The sequence below is a fragment of the Leptonotus elevatus genome, chromosome 17, assembly GCF_054856555.1.
Source record: "Leptonotus elevatus isolate MCC_2025b chromosome 17, RoL_Lele_1.0, whole genome shotgun sequence".
NCBI lineage: Eukaryota > Metazoa > Chordata > Actinopteri > Syngnathiformes > Syngnathidae > Leptonotus > Leptonotus elevatus.
In genome coordinates this window covers 19167635-19190877 of record NC_141255.1, presented here as the reverse complement: position 1 = coordinate 19190877, position 23243 = coordinate 19167635, and the positions used below count along the sequence as shown (strand labels likewise).

The 23243-nt window shown below is 42.7% G+C and overlaps 1 protein-coding gene across 1 annotated transcript in view; it reads left to right on the top strand.

The window, feature by feature from the left end:
• snd1 (staphylococcal nuclease and tudor domain containing 1) overlaps positions 1-23243 on the top strand; it is a 153657-nt gene that overhangs the window by 70850 nt on the left and 59564 nt on the right. Inside the window, exon 7 of the mRNA XM_086059257.1 lies at positions 16385-16573. Within this exon, the coding sequence (XP_085915383.1) occupies positions 16385-16573 (189 nt within the window). The remainder of the gene's footprint in view (positions 1-16384; positions 16574-23243) is intronic.

Sequence of the window (23243 nt, the reverse complement as noted above, 5' to 3'; positions counted from 1 at the left end):
AAATGCCTTCATTAAATGGATGAATGCTGGACAACAAACAGCAAATGTAGTAGCAAAAATGCACCACACACCTTTAAAACCTTGACAAACCTCAGAGGCCTCACTGCTTGAGTGAGTTTTCTGTAGTAGTGCAATCAGGCGAGATGTATCCCCTTCGGAGGTAAGCTTGTGGCAGGGGTCCCGCTCGGTCCGGGTTATGGTGGGAAGAGGAAACGGGGTTTAAAAAAAAAAAAAAGCAGCTGGCAGCACTTTCTAAATTAAAGTCAATAATACAGCGGCGCGTTCCATCAGATTGAGCCCTCCCACGCCGTCGCTAAGGAGAGTAGCGGGGTCTAATGTCGATTGACTTCTCCCGAGTACCTGTGCACCGGGCAACATGTGTTTGTGCGGGTGAATACACATGGATCAAGTGGAGTGTTGGTTATTACTGTACAAAAGCTAGAATCAAGCTGCTTTCTTCTTTTTTTTCCTTTTCCTTTTTCTTTCTTTCTTTCTTTCTTTCTTTCAGGCAACCTATCCCAATTGACATCAATAACAACGACATAAAGAAAAGTACACATTAAATGTTGAAACAAGATGCCTGAAAGGGAGTAGGAGGAAGATAATTTATTTAATCCCACCCGACATAAAAGGATTCACCACTTCCGTCAAAAATTAACTTAATAATTGACTTAATTATTTTTTTGTTTCAAAACTAATTAAGAAATTATCATTGACACAAATATAACAGAAATACAAAAATATTACCACACATATGGGTATTGACGCAGGTAAAGAATTGTTAATTGCCCCGCCCCCATCATTATTACTATTACAATATAATATATATTGCCAGAAGGGGAAACACTTCCAACACCAGTCCACCTCTTGTATTACCTATACTACTTGACTGTGCAGTGTGACCAGGTCTATGCATTAGAGAAGCAGCTTTTTAAAGTAATCCAAGACCACAATACGTTCATACAACAAATTGATGTCAGCAAGGGTTAAGAAAATAGAAAGCACCCATGGCGACTGCAATCACAACACTGACCAACATAATTCCAGAATTAATCCATATAAAAGTACACTAATTAGTTTGATTGTTATTTATTTTAAAGATAGAAATTTAAGGCCCGTCTGGCTGCGAAGACAGTGAGGAGTGTGCTTGTATACATAATTTTGAATTGCTGGACAGTAGAACACTGTTTTAGTAATATACTAAGTCCATTCCATAGTTTAACTCCACAAACAGCAAGGCACAGACAGTAGTTTGAGCAACTGGAACTTTGAAATTCAGATGCCCCCTGAGGTTACATCCTTCTTCCCGTTTAAAAAAACAACAATTTTTGAGTACAAATTGGTAAGTGCTCATTTTTAGCTTTAAACAATATTATTGCAATAAAGTATTTAACAAGATCTTTAAAAGTAAGCAGATTTGATTTTACAAAGAGAGGATAAGTATGATATCTACATTATGAATCACTCACGATTAGTCTCGAGAACAAGTGCCTTTGTGGTACTACTGTAACTATTCCCCCAAACCTCAATACAATAGATTAAATGCGGTAGAACTAACTTACAGTAAAGGGTCCGAAGTGATTTATAATCCAGTATGTGTTTAACGCTATTTATTACTGATATACTTTTAGAGATCTTTTTTAAAATATTTTTAATGTGTCTTTCATCTTAATTTGCTATCAATTAGAATCCCAAGAAATTGTATTTAATTCACTCTTTCTATTTCAACCTAATTTATCTCTACTCTCAGATCAGTATTAGTTCTTCTGTTACCAAACAAAATATATTTGGTTTTAACTAAATTTAGTGAGTGTTTGTTTTGTTCAAACCATAACTGTAATTTGTGCATTTCACTTTTCACAGTGTCAACTAACCGGTCAATATTTTTATCAGAGTAAAAAATATTTGTCATCAGCAAATAATATACATTTCAATTGTGTGGATACATTGCACATGTCATTATTATACAAAATAAACAACATTGGGCCAAATACCGAGCCTTGAGGGACCCCACATGTAATTTCTAAATAGTCATAATTCAAACCATTCATGTTCACATACTGTTTTCTATTGTACAGATAGTTATTTATTCACTCAAGCACCGCTCCCCTAATGCCATACCGCTCCAGTTTGTATGTTAATATATGATGATTAATTGTATCAAAAGCTTTTTTTTTAAGATCTATGAATAAGCCCATTGCATATTTATTGTTGTCTAAAGATGTGTACTGATTTCCTCAAGTGCTTCAGTAATTGCAAAAACAGTATATCGGTTTGGTCTAAAACCATACTGGCTATCTGATAGTAAATTGTGTTTGTCTATAATAAAAATAAATGCTTGTCTCCACTCTTATACAGTGGAATTACGTTTGTGATTTTCATTGCGTTAGAAACCTTACCGGTCTGAGAAAGACAAATTGAAGAGGTATGTGTGAGGTTTTGAAATACCACTAATAACTTTTTTAACCAAAGCCATATCAATATTATTACAATCCGTTGACTGTTTTTTTTTACTTCATTTTATCACAACCTGCAACACCTCTTGTTCATATACAGGAGTGAGAAACATGCAGTTGACATTTTTGTCTATCAAAACATTGTTTACATTTTTGCCAGCAGTGTAAGGAATGTTTACTGCCGGCTTTGGGACAATATCAACAAAGAATTTATTACAATTATTAACCACAATTTCCTGATCATATATTTTGTTATTATCTTCTATGAAGTATTCAGGGTAGGTTTTCTTATTGGCTCCATTTTTTATTAAAATATTACTGTAGTATTCATTCTTACTTATCCTTAGAATATTAACTAATTTATTGTTGTACTTTTAATATTTGTCTAGAGCATAGGTGTCAAACTCTGGTCCTCGAGGGCCGCAGTCCTGCAGGTTTTGGAGGTTTCCCTCTTCCAACACAAGCTGATTCCAATCAGCAGGATCCTTATCAGGCTTATGCAGAGCTTGTTGATGAGCTGATCATATATCAGCTGTGTCAATATTTTTATTAGAGTAAAAAATATTTGTGTTATCAGCAAATAATATATTAATGTTGCAGTTTTTCTGTGTTCGGGAGATTTTGTTGTGGTCCGATGAAATCAAGCATGAACTTCTTGGCCAGAATTCAGCAAGGTATTTTAGCTGCAAATATATCACTGCTCATTATCTGCAGTCAAGCGTAATGGTTGCAGCATCATGGTGGGGAGCTTATTTTTCTTCAGCCGGAACTGAGGCCAGAGACAAGACACTTGTGCAGCCCCACTAATTAACTTGTTTCTTTTTATTTCCCTTCTTGAAAAGAAAAATCCTTCAAAGACAAACTTGTCCTAGATATTTTGTCTGATTGCTTAAACCACCTTGCAAACCTATAAAATAAAAAGCGTAACTCATCTCCACAAGGTCAGATCTTGACCAAATTTTGAGATTTATTGGCAGAAATGTTGCATTGCGTTGATTTTTTTTCTGCAAGCAACTTTAAGAAATGTTTTCTTCTGGAGGAAAAAAAAGTAAGGTGGGGTACCACTTTCCCTTAAATCTGTTTTTTTTTGGTTTTTAAATCATATTCCCAGCTGCATCCTATTGTGTTCCTCATAGGAAGTTTCGGTAGATGCTGGTGTGGTGGATCTGGCATGCATGAAAAGCCCTTTGTACTTGCAAACCTTAATTAACAAGCAACGTTTGTGTTACTGTTTTGGTTTGATGACTTTCGAAATGACTGCCTATGTTCTTTTTTTTCATGCCAGTGAGACAACGGCTTTTTGTTAAATTGATGGCAGGGAAAAAGGCAGCATTTACTCTATCTGTAATCTTTTCATATTGGACAACACATTAAAAGGAGCCATCAAGCGTAAAAGTGTCCAGCGCCTTTCTTGGAGCTTTTTCACTGATACACACTTAAACTAGGCTCAGAGCTGAAGTGTTTAGCAGGAACATTGCAGTTATTATTTTATTTTTTATTTTTTATTTTATTTTTTTAATATTTTTTTCTTTATATATATATAAATATATATATATATATATTTTTTTTTTTTGTATGTGGGTGAGTATGTGTATGTGCGTGCGTGCGTGCGTGTATTTGTTAGCTCACCAAAAACCTATTAGAAAAAATCCCATACCGTTCACCTAAACCGAACACCGCCGTCAGGAGACCCGAGGGGACCAAAGAAAACCAAGGAAGGTGAAATCCAGCACCGACCAGACACCACCCACCGGGCCACCCACCAGAATTCTTCCCCAACCCAAGAAACATCTAAATTCCAACAAATCCAAAAAAAAGATAAAAAAATCAGGGAGACCTCAAGAGACCGAAGGAGAGACTGAGGAAAGGAAGGAAGGACAGACGAAGCCGAGTGAGATCCACAGACACCAGCCTCCACCGATTCAATGACCTGAGGAGGAAGGAGATTGTGTCTGAGTTTCGATAGATGCTGGTGTGGTGGATCTGGCATGCATGAAAATCTCCACCAAAGGGGAGCCGTCGACCCCTGCCAGGACAGAGCAAGCGCAACACCTCAGGGCCCCCCAGGCCGCGGCAGCGCCAAAGGACGACCCCCGGGCGCCGCCAGGGCCACCGGCCGGAGAGTAAACCCAGGAGCAGGAGCGCCCCCCACCCCAACATGGCCCGCGCCCCCGACCCAACGCAGCAGGACGGGGCACTGCAGGCCCGCCAGGCACCCCACCGGCCCACACCCCCCATCCACCCCCGCCATCCACCCCAGCCGCCCCCAAGTCCCCAATCCCCCAGACACCTCCCACCCCGCAACCCCCACCACCCCCCCCCCCCCAAACAAAGCCGCCCCACCCCGACCAACCGGCAGCCCCCCAACCCCCGACCCCCAGCCCCCGGGGACCACCCGCACCCAGGCACCGGCGCAGACGAGGATATAAAAGTGTATTGTGCAAACCTAGTGTGAGTTAAGAGGAGCGACCAGCGGGGCCCTCCCCAACCGGGCGGGGGCAGGAGGCGCACCCGCCCACCAAGCCCCCACCCACCCCACCGGGACCCCGGCGGGCATATGGGACCAGTCCGGCGGGGCGATAGGGCTCGCCCCCCGGATACTGGGTCCCGCCCGAGGTGCCAGGACGCCCACCGGAGCGGGGCGGGCACGACATCAACATTGCAGTTATTTGAAGTGGCCAGCAATCTGCTTGTCACATCTCCTGGGTTAGTTCTTCGGCAAGTTTTAATATCCAAGAAGATAAACCGCTGCAAATGATTGTGACCTGTCTGTCGTGCATGCAGATGCCACAGTTGTTTTGGTTGGGATGGTAAAAGTAATATCTCCCCCTCCAGATTGAAATAAATCCATCCCAAGAGTGACACTGCAGATGTGTATTTGAATGTATTTTTGTCTGCGGATGACTTGGCAGTAAGCAATTTTTTGTATGTCCTGTTGAAAATCAAACAATAGAGGCTGCTCAGTCACCTGAGTTTTGTTAGGAGGAAGCCACAGTTAAACGTCTAGCGGAAAACGCGACGAGACAAACAGCCATGGGCGGAGGGATTGGCGTCTAAAAAGGTGCTGCGTTGTGTATTGGAGTACGGGTAGAAAATTGTTGTAAGCTTGTAACTGTATAACACGCTACTGGGGTGTCTGCTTTTGTCTGTGGCTACATGAGGGGTAATTAGAACTGCTTTCTTTTTTCAAAAGAGTTCTATCTATCCTGTTGCTACGCACAATAGTCATATCTTATTATTGGAGGATGGCGTTAAAAGCGCATCTGCCAAATGAATCAGAGATACACTCGGATACAGATCATTTAATTATGTCTACCTTTTGAGTGCAGGTGCTTTGCAATCTTCAATGCTTTGTTTATCTCGCTATTATCACCCCCTTCTTGATTCAGTGCCCAGAATGACAAAATTAAAAGAAAAAAAAAAAGCTTGTTAAAATCACAGCACACCCCCTAGCGAAGCTTAATGCCAAATAATGTGATAGTGTTCATTTCAATTCATTCACGTGTACAACAAATATCCTATATCATGTGCATTGCAACCAAGTTGCTGGACCTATTTCCCGCCTTTGGGTTGCCTTTTTTTGTCTTTTGTCCTCTGCCTGCAATAATCCTTCGTGTCCTCTCCAAGTTAGCGCTGATTAGTGGCATCTGGATTATGGTGGGCATGTCAGGCGTGATGAAGGCAGTTGAGGACAAAAGCAAATCCTTGGAGAAGCTCCTACCAAAAAAGGTGAACCCACTTGATCTTTTTACTATGGTTTTGAAGTTTGCGGACTGAACCACAGTAACAGACTGTTAATAAAGTGCTGATGTTGAAGCCTTTCTCTGACCACGCCAATACTCCACTTTTACTGTGCTCTGGTTTGATGGGAGAAACGCGCTCACACACATTTTAGGCCTGTGTCCAATTTAATTTGCGCTCTCACATCTGATGCCACAGATTCATAAAAAGTCTTGGGGGCGGCCGCGGTTGAGAGAAAAGGTAGAGGTGAAATCATATTTGCTACCTAATTTTCTGTCTAGCAACAGACTAACTATATTTACTCGGTGGCTGCTAAGTAGGAATGACACAATAACATCATCTAAACCCACACACACCACCACAATCGGATCATTTTCATCTTGGCCTGACCACCTGTTGTTGCTTAACCAAGTTCATTTGTTTCCCGGTGTCATGGTTCATGCTGCACATTCACCCACTCACTATTGCAAAGTGCATCTCATGACGCGGTTTAATATAAAAAATAAAAAAAACTAGCATGAGCAGAATATTGAGAGCTGAAAATTTGAGGAAGCACTGAGTTCATTAACTCATTTGCTCCCAAAAATGTATAAATATTTTCTATTTTAAATGTTTTAAAGGCGCTGTCCATTTTGACTATTCTTAAATACAGGATGTTTAAACATGAACTCCTTCTCAATCTACACCTCTGGGCTTCTGTTAATGTGTGGTCGTGCTTTTGTCCTCAACACCCCCCACGAGAGGGATCCATTTTGAATTGTTTGTTTACAAAAAGAAACGGTTTGATTACAAACATAAATGGTCAAAACTCCGGACAGTGCCTTTAAGTGTCCCAACGACTTATTTATACGTTTTTTTATGCTCGAGCATACAGAAGGTTTTGATGCAGCCTCGGTTGAAGAAATGGTAATTATTACACAAACGGTCAGCAGGTAGCAGCAGAGCAAAAGAGATCAACCAGAGCCATGCTGAAAAAAAAGCTAATTTACTCAGTTTTAAGTAGAATTGTGAATAATGATGAAACTTTGCTATATTCTAATGCTAATTACTACAAAAAGGAAACGGGTAGAAATATGCTTTTTTTCCTGATGAAAGAAGAGACTCTAATCTTTTGATGTAGGTTTCATGTTTTTATAGCAATAGAACACAATATTCTGTGGGCCTTCAAAATCCAGTAAAACAGCCGGGAGTGAAGGGGATTGCTTCAGTAAAAAATAGCTGCGAGTGAATAAGTTAAAATCTCTAATGTGGATCATTTCAGTTTCACAATTTAATACGACTAGGGAACAAAAACTGTTGAGTTTGAAATCGTTGTTTGATACATGTCATGTGTTTTTGAGGAAATACAAGCATTTTTTTTTTTTTTTTTTTAAGAGCTCAGTATTGTTCATCCGGTAATGTCATCATCATTGCTCTTTTTTCTTTCTTTTTTTTTGTATGTGGGTGAGTATGTGTATGTGTATGTGCGTGTGTGTGTGTGTGTATTCGTTAGCTCACCAAAAACCTATTAGAAAAAATCCCATACCGTTCACCTAAACCGAACACCGCCGTCAGGAGACCTGAGGGGACCAAAGAAAACAAAGGAAAGTGAAATCCAGCACCGGCCAGACACCACCCACCGGGCCGCCAACCAGAATTCCTCACCAACTCCAGAAACATATAAATTCCAACAAATCCAAAAAAATCAGGGAGACCTCAAGAGACCAAAGGAAGGAAGAACAAACGAAGCAGAGTGAGATCCACAGACACCAGCCTCCACCGATTAAATGACCTGAGGACGAAGCAGATTGTGTCTGAGTTTCGATAGATGCTGGTGTGGTGGATCTGGCATGCATGAAAATCTCCACCAAAGAGGGGAGTCGTCGACCCCTGCCAGGACAGAGCAAGCGCAACACCTCAGGGCCCCCCAGGCCGCGGCAGCGCCAAAGGACGACCCCCGGGCCCCGCCAGGGCCACCGGCCGGAGTGCAAACCCAGGAGCAGGAGCGCCCCCCACCCCAACACGGCCCGCGCCCCCAACCCAACGCAGCAGGACGGGGCACTGCAGGCCTGCCAGGCACCCCACCGGTCCACAGCCCCCGCTCCCCACACGACCCCCCCCCCCGCCCCCCATCCACCCCCGCCATCCAGCCCCCAGACCCCCCCATCCCCACCACCACACCCCCCCAACAAAGCCGCCCCCGGGGCACCTAGGCACCAGCGCCGAAGAGGGGCCGGACAGCGGAGCGGAGAGGGCAGCCGCGCCCACCCCACCCCCCGCCGCGTGGAGGGACGGAACAGCAAGCAATTTTCTATTAAATGTAATATTTTACTTTAAGCGGTAATCCTGATAACAGTGGTCATTTTGCTCATTATTAAGACCAAGAGCTGTCTTTTTAGAAAATGTGTTTGTGATAATTTATCCCAATTAGGCACATGAAGCAAACAACACATAAGGGGCTTATTTGAACTCATACTCCTCTCCAAATAAACAGGAACCGTGACCTGTTTTATGGCTATGTATAGCATTATTATCATCATCAGTGACCGGATATCGTATCGTGTGACTATGCTGTTTTGTGAACGCAAATCTACCGCAACTACAGATCGAGTGCACTCAGATTTGTGCTGTATGTAGCATCGCGGAGTGCCTCTTCACTAGCTCGCTTCTGACACTTTCCCCCGCTTGTTAAACTTCCACTGTGCAGCCCGAGCGAATGTCTCTCTCTCTTTTGACAAGCGCACATAAATTGACAAAAAGGCGCGTTGAAAAATGCCTCTGTCTCTGCTCTCTCGCACGACCGTCTGCCTCATTCTCTCAATCTGTCAGCGCAGACAGTCCGGGAGGACAGAAATGGCTCTTTGAGTGACACGGGCTGGCGATGCCATTTGCCGTGTCAACTGGTGAAAGGGTATAAAGAAAGGAGGCGGAGACGAATGATTACGGCCTTGCCATGACTGTACTGACTCCCCCGCCCCTCTGCCCTCGCTCTATTTTTCCCCATTTGTGGTCATTGAAGACTGAATAACCAGCAGATGCACGGAGACTGTTTGCTTGTAATGCGATTGAGCTTGTTTTAATATACCACCTCACTCAACACGTAGGATTGGGCTATCTTAGGCGCGCTTTTGTCATGGTGGCAACCGAGGCATGAATATTTAAAATTCCATTATGAAATCTTAATTTGATTCGTAGAAGCGCGGCAAGTGGAGCGTGAGCACGAAATCCAGAGCTCTTGTAGTTGATGTTGCGATTATTTGGGTTGCCGTAATAGCTTATGAGAAATTTAGACGGTACTGAGGGGAGTTGTAATTTCCTCAGCAACCTCTGGGGCACCACGTTGACTTTGCTTGTTTGTAGGAGCAAAATAAACGATAAACATCCTATTATCAAGTATTCATAATCTGAAGTAGCTACTTTAGTTAATCATGGAGTTCTTTGCTTTCATAAGAGAATTACTAATCCACTCAGTAAACACAAATGATTCGGCAGAAATTGAATTTCTAGACAACAAATTATTTAGTAATTACACATATATCAGTCACTGCCTATTAATGAAACGGAATACAAATGTGAATCAAAGATGAAAAGAAAACATGCAACCTAACTAAGATTAAAAAAAAGCTAGATGAAAAAGGTAAATGGGGAATAAAGATGAAAGCGTTTGATCTGTCAATCCTTTTATTGTTTGAATAAAAGTGTTGCACCAGTAGTATATGGTCAGATTGCAATGCTAGCGCAACTTACGGACTGGTTCAGTCACACGGAAGAGAGAGACTCTCGAGCGTTGATCCTCAGTTGAAGAAACCTCTGTTGGAGGCAAACTGGGCGGTCGGCGCACGCGCAGCTGGAATGCTGCCCGGGAGTCTCGGTCTGCTGGCGAGGTGCACGCGCGGCGTGAAGGCCGCGGCAGGTCCTTGGCTGGCGCCCCGTCCCGGTTGGTGGTGATGTGCTTGCGCGGTTGAGAGGCCGCAGTCAGTTGGTTTGGGCGCTGCGGAGCGCCTCGGGCTCACGGCTGGACAGACACAGCAGCCTTGGGGATGCGCAGGGTGGTTGCGAGTCCTTGCTTAATGCGTGCTTTGGGCGCGCGTGGTGGCTCAAGTCTGGGGCTCAAAGGAAGATGCCGCGTGGTCACCCTCAGCGACCACATTTCTAGTGATGATCAGGAAAAGTTCATGGAGCCAGACGTGGGATTGCGCAGGAGGGGAAGAGAGCCCTTGAGCAGTTCATAGGGCGAAGAAGAGGGGAAGAGAGAGATTCCTTCGCGCGCTGGCTTTTAAACTGTGTTCAAGGGGGCCGGCAGTTTGGTCCCACCTCTTCCGTGCACATAAAGCAGACTTGGTTGACTGAGACCAAGCTTTTGGGATAGTATTTGATCATTTTTTATCAGAATTGACAAGCCAGATGCTTCATTTATCATTCTGAACACATTTCAAACATTACCGCGATCATAAAGTTATTGAATCCGCTAAGCTTACTAATTAGCTAAACATAGGTGGCTACAGAAATTACACGCATCATTCATTTGAGATAGACATACAGGTTGTGTACAAAGATAAACAACAGAAGTCACTTGATGTCAGTCCAGTACATAGATTCCGTTTATGTCCCGAATTATGTAGACTTCAGATTAATTAGGAGCGGCAGGATTCTTGAGGATAACCGATAGTGGCCGCTGGAGGGCACTGTTGTACCATATAACTTCCAAGGGGCATTGTTTCCCCCCAAAAAAAACACATAGCTAATTCCTGTAGATAGACCAGACCATAAAAGATTGTCTGAGGACTGATGAGCAGTCTTATCGCTATGGTATGCATTTCCTGGGGGTTATAAACGAAATCCAGTCCCTGCTGGAGGGAAACTCCGAGTCCTTTTTGAACTGAAAACACAGTTAAGACACACACACACACACACACACACACACACACACACACACACACACACTCTCCAGGGGGAAATGTTTAAAAAGGCAAATAAAATGGAAAAATTGAGGGTGACGGGCAATATTTGTTACATTGATATGAATACTTACGCCGGAAGTTTGACAAAGCGGGGGAAAGGTAACACGTCAAGTCTTGAATGTCCACTCTAATCAATGTTCTGTAACCACATCTCAATCCGCAGAAAGCATTTTTGTATAATCTCAAACTCTCTAAAACTATACGTCACCACCCATACCCTTAACACCATCAACAACTAAAAACCTGCCCGCACATCTGACTTCTTATAATGTAGTGATGGAAAAGTCAAAACACGTCTACTGCACTTTGCCACTTAACTCATTTACTCCCAGCCATTTTCTCTAAAACAATCCCCTTCATTCCCGGCTCTTTTACTGGATTTTGACTGATTTTGCAAGGCCCACAGAATATTGTGTTCTATTGCTATAAGACATGAAACCTACCGAAAGAAAGATTAAAGTCTCTTCTTTCATCGGGGGAAAAAGCATATTTCTATCTGTTTCAGTTTTGCAGCAATTAGCATTAGAATATAGCTAAGTTTTGTCATTATTCACAAAATCTATTAAGAATTCTGAGTAATTGAGGTTTTTTTTCAACATAGTCCAGTTTTATTTCCTATGCTCTGCTGCCACCTTCTGACCATTTGTGTAATAACTACCATTTCTTCAGCCGTTCTTTGCAGTGAGAGGCTGCATCAAAGCCTTCTGTATGCTCTAGCATTAAAAAGAAAAAAAAACATAAACAACGTTTAAATATGTCTTTAGGACACTTAAAAGATTTAAAATATAACGTATTTATAAGTTTTTGGAAGCAAATGAGTTAAACTATGGTAGTGACAAGAATTCAAACCAACATACAAAGCTGGAAGCTGATGAATCTTCGGGAAAATACATGGCAAATGCCTGAAAAGGTCCTAAACCTTGCTCATTTGAGTGCTTCAATCTCAGTGGAATTGTCTTAAATCACCCACAGCCCAGTTGCCATTTTTTGTTCTCTCAACCTGAGCACACCCAGTTAGGGGGAATGATTTGATATTAGTATTACAAAAGTAGCTCAATATTCATCGACTGGCATGCTATGTCGCCACCCATCTGGGGAAAAAAACTGAGCTAGATTGTACTTATTGCTGTTATTGATTTTAATCACCAAACTTTTCAGGCACTGAGCAGTCGCTTCAGTTCGTTCATTTCATTTCATCCAGCGAATGATCATCCATAAAGTAATTTTCAAAAAGATTTAGCATGATTTAGTTTGCTGACAAATGATTTCCCCATTTTTAATCCCTCCTGGAGTATTTTTTTTTTAATTTTTATATATCCATTGTACCTTGTGTTGCGTTAATGACGGCAGCAGTGGAGAATAGGTGACTTAAGGCCATCGCAAATGGGGATTCAGGTAAGGAAGTGCCCCTAAAAAAACATTGATCCAACAAGTCAGCGATTGACTGATGCTGAATCTCGCAGTTCATTATATTATCAAAGGATCCCTCATTAGTCTAATCTCAGCGGCTGCTTCGAATGATGTCTATTAGTCATGTTGCCTTGGAGAAAGCAGGAGGAGGGTCGGAAAATGACGATCACACAGGTCATTTGGAATCACAAAGACTCTCCTCACTGCTTCAATTGATGTGTCTTGCTTAGGCTTCCTTTGATGTTTGTTCTTTGGGCTACTGCTTTCCCCATTTTTGGCTGATGCCCGAGTTGGGTAATATACTTTCTTCAAATAGTGAGGCATAAAGCACAGACTGATCGCTCGGATTCTTTAATGGGTAAGAACATCAAATCCTTTTGTAACCTTGGAAATCCACCCTCTGCAACTTTGCCTCAATCACCTGATTTGTCAGAGTGCAACTCATCCATTACACATTGATGAAAGGGAAAAACTCAATAATGGGCATCAGACAGGTTCAATGGCGGATATCGCGCTTGTTTGTCTGACCGTTAAGGGTCCCCGCAGAGAATTGACATTGATGCATGCCCCCCATCAGTTCGATTGATAACCCGGCAGGTTTAAACACACCGGCGCAGTGCGCATGTACCTTTGCCAGCAACGGTTCTGCTGGTGAAATATGTCAAAGACACCTTTAATCATATTTTGTCTTTCTGGAGAGATAAAGCTGACATTTGCAATGTCAAAAATTTACACTGTCATGCCTTGCCATATTACCATTCACTTTTCACAGTATCGCTGTATTGGGAAATTTTAAATCGTACATATCTAATTCTATATCACTTATTTTTGGCTTGTGTAGCAATAAGCATTAGACTGCATAAAAGACAGATCATTTCCAACGTCTGGATAAACATCTGCCCTCTGCAGTGAAGGCCATTTACAAGCCTTACAGACACCTTACACCTGGCTGTAAGTGGAGATGTTTAACATACATAAGCTTGAGCTAACTTTGGGCAAAATGTCTTCGGCACTAACATGGCAGACTCTGAACAGGCCTCATTTTACCATCAGTTATTTTTGTTGTTGTCTTAAATTACAAGCTCCATTAACATGGACTTGACATCCTGTCCCGGCCAATGCCATTAAGCGATCAATGTTGGTTTGTTTGATTCATTCATGTGTAGCTCACTGATGATTTGTATTTGTCGACCATGTGTTGTACCGGCTAACCTTTTCAGGTTGTGCCGCTCAACGTAAAAAAACAAAAAAACATACATGAGCCACACAGTCAGTTTCACCGACAGACACAAAATGTGGCATACGCATATTTCAGAATAGGATGCATGAAAAGGACCCATGCCCAAAATTTAACAGGAAGTGGGCCGTTTTGCTTTCAAGCCTCCATTTTGACTCGTACTTCAACAAACATTTAGGAATTTCGCCCAAATGAGCCCCAGGCTGAAGGCCGATGCTAAATTGTGGCACCTTTTTTGTTTTTCCTGTAGTTGAATGTGGGAGAAGCATGGCGCCAATGTTTGATAATTTCAAGTGCAGAATTCATCAGGAATTGCATCCTCTGACCAAATGACTCAAAACTTTGGAGCCAAACGAGATCTTTCCTATCCTTAAAGAAATACACAAATGTCATGTTTTATTTCACAGTCATAGTCAGCCATTAATTGATTTTACTCTCCACGCTCATCCGTAGTCTCAGACAGTTTGATTTTGTTTGCGGTTGAGCTTTGATTAATTATCTCCTCCCAGCAAGCGACACCTTTACAAGATATTGATTTTGAGTGAAATCTGACCAAGGCTGCGATGGTGGGTGCTGCAGCAGGGATAAAAATGTCTCATTTAGCAGAAGCCTGCGGTGTATGTCTACATAGAGGAAAAATTATTTTACGCACACTTGGTGATATGTTTTGCAAGCTGATGACGGTTGTCCTAAGTATATGCAAATTTAATTTGTTCGGTAACTATGCACACAACTTAACACTTGTATCTCAAAACATATTTCCCCACTGAAATGAATGGAAGTGCCATGAATCGGTTTCGGGCTCCCAAAAAATAGAACAGAAATGTGTGTATTTTTTTTTTTTAGGACTGTATTAGCACTCTATGATATTGTTATTTGTAAACATACAAATATATTATTATTTATTGTTATTATTATAGTGGAATGTTAGGAAATGTTAAGGCATTATGATTTAATGCTTTAATTCAATTCATTGTTCTGCTCCTCCTGGCAAGCATGCTTTGACCATTGGGGGGCAGTAATAAAAAAAACTGTTGAATGGTAGCTTGTAACTAGAAACATTTTCAATTGGGTCAGTCGTATCTCTCGGTGCAGCTGTACTTTTGTTTGTTGGTGAACAACAATACTGATTTGTGAAACCCGCTGCATGCTTTCAATTTGTTTTAGTGCAACTTTTGGCTCTGGCAAGGTGTCACCCACTGCTGTTATTTTTATTTTATTTTTTTCATTCACTTGTTTTTTCATTCACTTCCAAAGAGTTAAGTGAATTAAATCAGCCACCGTTTTAAACAATGACCTTGGGGCTCCAGTTTTGCTCGGGAGTGACTAGGAAGGATGTTGTGCACACATACTTTAACTTTAACTTTGTGTGTTTTCTCTACCCGCCCCGGTCGCCTCATTTCCATCCGCCGTGTCGACACAATGCCGGCATTTATGAGATTACCGAAACCCATTTATGTTCCGACGGGAGCCATCTTGGCTCGATGGAGGGCCTCTATTGGGAGCCATCTGGGCTCCAGTCAAAGCAGTTTCTAGGCCGCCGTGCGCCTTCCTCACTATTATATAATGATATAAAAAAATAAATTAATTAAAAAAAAGATGAATTGAAAAGAAAGCTTTTTTTTTTTTAAAGCGTCTGATTGATATTTGACGCTAATGCTAGGCTACATGTCGGAAAGTAATAAAATAAGGATACCAGTCATTTTCTGTCCGTATTCCCCCTTGCATCCTTTTGCCGTTTGTCGGTAACCTTTTCCTGCCTTCGACCACTTCCCCAGTTTGACATTCAACGGTGCTCTGTGGATGAGTTCCATCCTAATGGCCTAATTATGTAACTGCCACTGCGCCCAGAGTGCTAAAGAGTCTCCATAGTGGAGGGCGAGTTCACAAATATTCATATTCAGGTAGATAAGGTTTGAATACGCCTTAAATGTGTGTTGAGTTGATCAGAAAAGGTGGCGATTTCCTGGATGAAATGACCTCGCTGTCAACTTTGACGCCTCAGATTATGACTGTTAAATAAAAGCTTTTTATTTATTTTTTATTTTTTTAGTTGAGCGGCGGACGAAGCAGAGCAGTTTACAAATTTAATTATCTGCAGATTTCCCCCGTGACCAAGGCATTAACCAGAAGTGCGCCTAATCACTGGACTTTGTCGGCCTCCTCTCTCGCCGGCCACCTGCCCTCTCGCTTTCTTGCTGACGGGAGGAAAAAAACTAAGAATCTTTTTTTTTTTTTTTTGCTGTTTCTACCAATTCTCCCTTGAGTGGTCGAAAGCAAATGAATAGATAATTAGTCTGAATAGGCAAAATTTTTCTAATGAGTTGCAAGTGGCCAATTGCGGAGGATTTGCATTGAAAAAAACCGCATATGCCACGATAATTCAACGCTGCTCATTGGCTGCACGTTGACCCACAAATAGATGGAGATGTTCCAGACAGAAGGTTGATTTTGGTGATGACGAAGCACAGCAGGAAAATTCATGTCGGGGAATCAATGGCAAGCTCCAGTGAAGAACACTGCCAACTTCTCCGAGATAGCATCTGCACATCAGTTGTTGTGATGGCACCTCAAAATTAATCTGCACTGTCGGCTTCCAGGTGGAGGTGGAAGTGGAGAACATGGACAAAGCCGGCAACTTCATTGGCTGGCTGCACATCGAAGGCGTCAACCTGTCTGTGGCGCTGGTGGAGAACGCACTGTCCAAGGTCCACTTCACAGCTGAGCGAAGCAACTACTACAAAACGCTGGTTTCGGCCGAGGAGGCGTGCCGGCAGAGGAAGGAGAAGGTGGGTGCTGATTCAGTTCAGGTGTTCGTTCTTTCACAAGAATGCCGTCATTAAAGCATGTTCAAAGCTTACTTATTCCTAGAGAGCACACACAAGAACCCCATGGGGGGGGTTAAGGTTTTACCTGCCTATTTTTCGGGTTCCAGTGCAGTAGAAGGCGTTTAACTGGTTGCTGCAACCGGAGTGTTAAGTTTTACACTTGAGATTTACTTCCCCTACACTCTTCTCCATCGGTTGCACTGTGGTATGCCGCAATGGCTGTGGGAATGTGTTACAACGTGGTAATTTACAGCTAGGACAAGTTGTCTGAAAAACACTGGCGAGTCCCAATACGCTTCTGATGTTGCTCCTAAATGTCATTGTTTAATTTTGTCAGGGCAGTTTGCTCTGTGATCTGTAAGGGCTGAAGTTAGGGTCTTTGGCTTGCTGTATGTCCTTGTGTCACTGAGATATTATCATCATTGTATTTTGTACTAAAATTGGATAATTTTTCTCCAGTGGAAGCATCATTTTCGATGTCAGACTTGGCAAAAGTATGTTTGCTAGAGCATACAGAAGGCTTTGATGCAGCCTCTGAACTGAAGAGAATGGTTAAAGCAATGGTAACAGAGTATAAGAGATCAACCAGGGCCATGTTGCAACAAGCTCTTTTTTACAGTCTTTATCACCAGGAATGTGAATAATGATGAAACTTAGCTGTATTCTAATGCTAATTTCTGCAAAACGAAAACAGATAGAAATAAAAAAAAATCTGATTAACTCTTTGACTGCCAAGCATTTTCAGAAAAGAGAACATGTGGGTGCCAGCTGATTTAAGCATTTTGACTGATCTTTCAGGTCCACAGAATTTTTTTTGTTTGGACTATGGAAACACAGATACTACCAAATGAAAGATTGAACTCTCATCTTTCATCGGAAAAAAAAGTTTGTTTCTACCTTATTCAGTTTTTCAGTAATCAACAATAGAAAAAAGGTTAGTTTCACCCAAATGCTCTGTTTTGGACCAAAATACGGAGAAATCAAGGTTTTTGTGAAACGATATTATTTCATGCACTCTAGTGAATTTGATACCTTTTTTTTTCCATGAATGATTCCACAAACACCTAAACAGTGCTTTACTTCTGTAAAACACTACCACCAACAATGAAAAAGTGTTTTTTGATAGAAAAATACTTTGATTTACATTCAACAGTGTAACAATTTGGCAAACTATTTACAAATGTGTGCAACTGTGGTACTATTTACAATTGTGTGGATGTTTCAACTACACAGTTTTTCTTTTTGTGTGGTATATTGTGTAAAACTCCCCTGCGTGCAAGGGGACGCAGCAGGATTTGCACCACAGATTAGTTTCACTGCGATTGCCCCTTCGTGTGTACTTTCACACTTTTACACTTTCTTGCCTGCCTTTTTTTCCTGGGAGTAGCAGGTATATACTGCAGTGTGTGTTTGGCCATGTTGTCATCAAGTCTACTCTCAGGATCATGATACGGTGACCTGGTGTTACGTCTGGCTTCCTCATGTCCTTCAGTTCCTATACCGGGTGGTAAGAGATGTTCTGATCCATCTTATCCACTCCATTCATGGTGGCATCGTAGTCCAGAACCAGTGTCTTCTCCGTGATCAGACTGTACCCACTTCTCCGATGAATTTGCATTGGACTCGGGGTACTCTTCATCGTCCGATTGAACGTCCGCCTGTGCAGAAGTGCTCGGTTGTGCACCACGTTTTCCGGCGTCAGCATCGCTAGCCGGTGAGGCTTTACGACGTGATCGAAGCCGCCGCGTCAACGCTTCCAACTTCGGCGTCAACCTCGGAGTCACCATCATCATCATCAATGTGCTCTTTAGCATTGGTCGATGCTTTTCGTCTTTGAAAAAAATGCTCAAGCTTGAGCTGCTTGCAACCGGTCGCCATTTTCGCTTCCTCGGCCATTCTCCCCTCAACACTCTTGCGCCGCCTCACGTCTTCTACTGACTCCTACCCGATCTTGTCCAAAGAGAGTCATCGCTGCCATCTAGTGCCCATAAATAGTCATTATACTAACTCGATCTGCTTGATACTTTCAGCACAGCTGGCCAAGGCTTTCCTCCACCCGTTTCCCCCAAAAAAACATAGTTAACGTCTTTTAACGTTTTTGGCGGCACTCATTTGGATTTTACTAAATGTTATTAAACGTTTTTGGCGGTCAAAGAGTTAAAGAAGAGACTCTAATCTTTCTTTTGGTAGGTTTCATGTTTTTATAGCAATAGAACACATTATTCTGTGGTCCTTGCAAAATCAGTCAAAATTGGTCCCAGTCTTCTCGGGACTTCCTTTTCTGCTGTTTGATTTTTTTGCCCAAAAAACAATCCTGCCACATCCAGCCACTGTCACCTTTAATCTGGTGGCCGCAGGTAGGCTCGTCGGCGACCCCTCCGATGACAACACCCGAGCGCCCTCCACCTCGGTCAACTTGAGCCGGATTGACTTTCACCGGCGGCTTTGTGACTTGAGCTAACCTGAGTGCAGTGATCCAGACAGACGGTGATCTTGTTTGATGTCGCGCAGTCCGAGCCCGGCTCCACTTGTTTGTTTTGTGCCCAGTGGTGGGTGTGTTGTATTCATGCATAGTTTGCAACTTGCAGGCAGCTGAGATGGGACTCTGTGTGCTCTAATTAACCCGTGGAGACCTCCCAGAGTGAAAAGAAAAAGCTGAGATCTTTGCTTTTGTTTCCTTGTTTCAAGTCCACTGCTGTTCCTTGTCTTAGGTATAGCAGCTCACGTTGCTTCCTGTCTGCCTTCCTCTTATCGCCTCGGCTCTTTAGGCGTCCCTGCGGCTGTGACAACAGAGGACATGCTGCGTCAGGCTTCCCTGCAAGAAGACAAGCTTGTCTTAATGAAATGCAGAGACAGATTCATTCATGAAAACTTTGCCGTCAAGCTGGAAATTAGCATGATGCCAACAAGGGGGATTGAGGCTCACTGCACTTGCATCCGGAACCCAAAACTGCTTAGTTTGGTCGAGTCAATGATGTTTTACTACAATTAGACAAGTGGGACAAAGTAATTGTGCTTCCAAAGAGGAGAGCTCAGCATATTTGTATTTCTCGGGTGTCAGCTCAAAATGTATTTGGGATAGTCGTCACTAATAAGCTCTTCACCACCAGCACAAGATTTAAGTTGAGCGCCACTACCTTTGTTTGTGGATAAGGCTGTTGCTTCAGGACTTATCAATCCAAATGACTCAGCCTTGAGTAAATTGTTTCTATCGCAAGTATACAGTATCTTCTTGATGTGAATGCAGATGCAAAGCAAGAATAATCAGCAGCGTTGTATGTAGCAAAAAAAAAAAGAACAGCTCATGAAGCAAAACACCCAAAATAGGCAGCTTACCTGTACCTCAGGTGATATTTGTTAAGGAGCTTCTACTCTCTGTGATACTGTATAAAGTTCACTTTGTTTAATGGCTGCTTTAACCTCTGCTCAAAGCTGTTTGATGCTGTAGTGTGTTGCGTCAATATAGCGGCATCCGTTGGCTGGAAAGTGAAAGCAATCTATTTAAAGCAAAGTGGCCACAGTAAGGAAACGGGCTGGTAATTGGAGTGCCCTAATTATGAATAGGTGAATCAACAATAGGGCCCCCTTTCAATAATAACCTGAATGCGCTTTCTGTTGAGCAAGGGCTTTTTTCTGGTGTAATTAGCCAACCTTGAAGGAGATGAACACAGTCCATTGGGCCAAGGGAGAACTTGAAGGAGAGAGGAGAGCTGAGGAAGAGGAAGAAAAAGAAGCAAAAGAGGATATGACAACCCGCGTTGAAGATATTTCCGTTACAGGACGCTCATGTTTCCATCACTATTCATTACACCCCCCACCCCCACCCCCACCCCCTTCCCGTCCTCCTCACACTGCTTCTTTTCATTTATTCAATGTTCTCACATCCTTATGCACACTTTTTATTTCTGTCCCCCTCTGACTAATCCATTCCTATTAACTGGATTAATGCTTGGTGTGCCGTGCCCGTTGCGTCCCTTTCTCTGTTTGGAGGCTCCTGCAGCATTGTTGTCAGAGTATATTTTCTCTCATCTTTTCAGGAATCATAAACCTTGGATCCCATGAGCTGCTGCATCCCCCTATACTTGAGCCATCCATCAATAGCCTCTGTCAATGCACTTGTAACAGCCCTTTTTGACATTGAATATGGTGAAACGTCCTCAGAAGCTATCCCGTGTGGCAAAACTGTCTGCCGGGACATGAAAGATGAAAATCCAACACTTGTTTGGCCTATTTGGTCGTAGAAGTACAGAACTCTCGAGTTTTGTTCGTAAATGTTTGATGGGGAAACTGTTGCCACAAAGTTAGGTGATAATGGTTACAATTGAATTATTTCACAGTGTGGAAAATACAGAATTATATCAATGTTGTGTGGAAAAATTATAATGGAAGTTTCTGAATCCATCATATAAAGGAATAAAAAAAAAAAAACATTTCTAATGTAACTTTGAGAACATTTATTGTGCAGAGCTCAAAATTCTACGGAAGAGGATTAGGGCCAGTGAAGAGAGAAAAAAAAGTTTGGCAGGATTCTCACTTAAGTCAGAATTCTCACTTTAATGTGAGAATTTTGACTATAAAGTGAGAGTCCTGCCAAACTTTTTTTTTTTCTCTTCACTGACCCTAATCCTCAATTCTGATGAAAATGTTTAATATAATACTGTACTGTATACCTTTAAGGCTCCTCCTAGCTGGTGGATGTGGCAATGTACTGATTCATTTCCGGTTTTCGGAAAAAACCTACTGGGTAGCTGAAATTTATACGGCACACCTGTAGTTGGATTTAAATTGGGCAATTTAGCAATGCCCATCCGTCACCAATAGGTGCTCATTTGGGGGAATTCCTTGGAAGGAGTTTGCCAAAGTTGTTGTGTTAATGGCAAGTGCAACCAAGCAGTTGCAGTCGATTTCTGGTCTTAATGTAGGGTCAAGTCTTGTCGGCTATGTTCAACATCTATGATAGAAAGCGTGCTTACCACATTGTCATGCTGTCAAAGCAATAGCGTCGATCACATCACACACCTGGCTTAGCAGGAATCCGGATAATTGGGCCTCTGACTGGCCCTAATAGGCTTGTGCAGGACTTTTGTTTTGTGTTTAGATCCGCCAAACTACATTATCTCTCGCTGGGATTCTGCTTTGCTGGGTGCTTTACCTGAACACGTTGGACAATGATTTGCCTTGTGTTTGTGGTGTGCAAAAGGTAAGCCATCCATGGAGAAGCTCATACAAGTCACCTTGTTTGGTTTCCACGGATGACAGTCTATTTTCTATTAATACCACGCTCGCTGCTTCTTTACGCCCCGGGCCACACAAATGCTTTCAGGGTTGCAATATTTTTCTCTGTCCCGCTCGACTCTTTTCTTTTGTTATAGTAGAAGGAATAATAACACTGGCATTCTCCGCTCAGTCACGCACAAATGAAGGGGATTTACATCTGACTTGCTTGAGCTATGTTAGTGTTAGGTCTTCAGAGATTAGGGCCAAGCATACAGTAAAATTGTAGAAATGTTTGAAAGTTCAGCCCCTGCAGCCTGGTCTACTTGGCATCAAATTTGGCTGGTATGTCTATTATGAGGAAACCCGCAAAAATAGTCTCATGGAGACATGCTATCAAACATGCAGGAAGTCACTTGAGTTGTTCCACCAATTCATCTTTTTCTATACTTTACAAGCAGTGCACCCCCTTCAACTCTGCAACCATGAGGCGCAATGTAATATCATTATAGTAGATCAGCATTACACATTTAATCATGCACTTCTATTTTAGCCAGTTTCGAATTTACAGTCTATATATTTTTATGGAAGTGAATAATTCACGATGGTTTAAATCCATCCTTATGCTTGGAATGGTTCACTCAGTGAACGTTTGACCTGGCAAGATGGAGGAGGAGGAGGTTGCAGGGTTTTTGCAGGGCCGAGCAAGAGGACAGTGGGATTGCGGCGAGGGGACATCATTGCCCGCAGGGTGGTAACAATGACCCACGTTAGACCGCTCAGGAAAAAGACGCAGTGTGAAGGGCTCTGAAAATCGCAGCATTGTGTCTTTGTATTTACGCAGTGCATGCATTTACTGTGCCGTAGCATCTTTTGCGTGTGTGTCATGTCTTGACAAAATGAGCCATTGACAACACAAAAGCAAAAAGATGACAAGCTTTTTAATATGGATTACATTTTATGAGTTCCAGCGCGCGCACACACCACTCAAGCTGAGTCTTTCCTGCTTACTTAAAACTACTCGGAGCATGTGCGGACGCTTTCTTGGGGCACCGCCACTCTCGTTTAGACGGCACGCCCGACCCTCGCTACCCAAGGGCAGTGACAGAAAGACAGAGAAGCAGATCAGCGCGATGCAGTGGTGTGTGTACCCGCCGCCGATTCTTCTCAAAATATTTATCCTCTTTCTCCCCACGTCAGCAAGTCTGTTGGCTCTCTGTTACTCATCCCCCCCACCCCCCACCCGCGCTATTGCGTGCTCATGTGGCAATCACCTGCCAAGCGCTGTCCAGGAGCGGTCGCCGTGATCAAGAGGGAATACGACCCACGGGGAGGAGCACAGGATGAGGCAGCAGCCTTTACCTTGTGCCCAGCTGAATTATGCATGCGCACAAGTTGCAGAATTACACGCTGACTT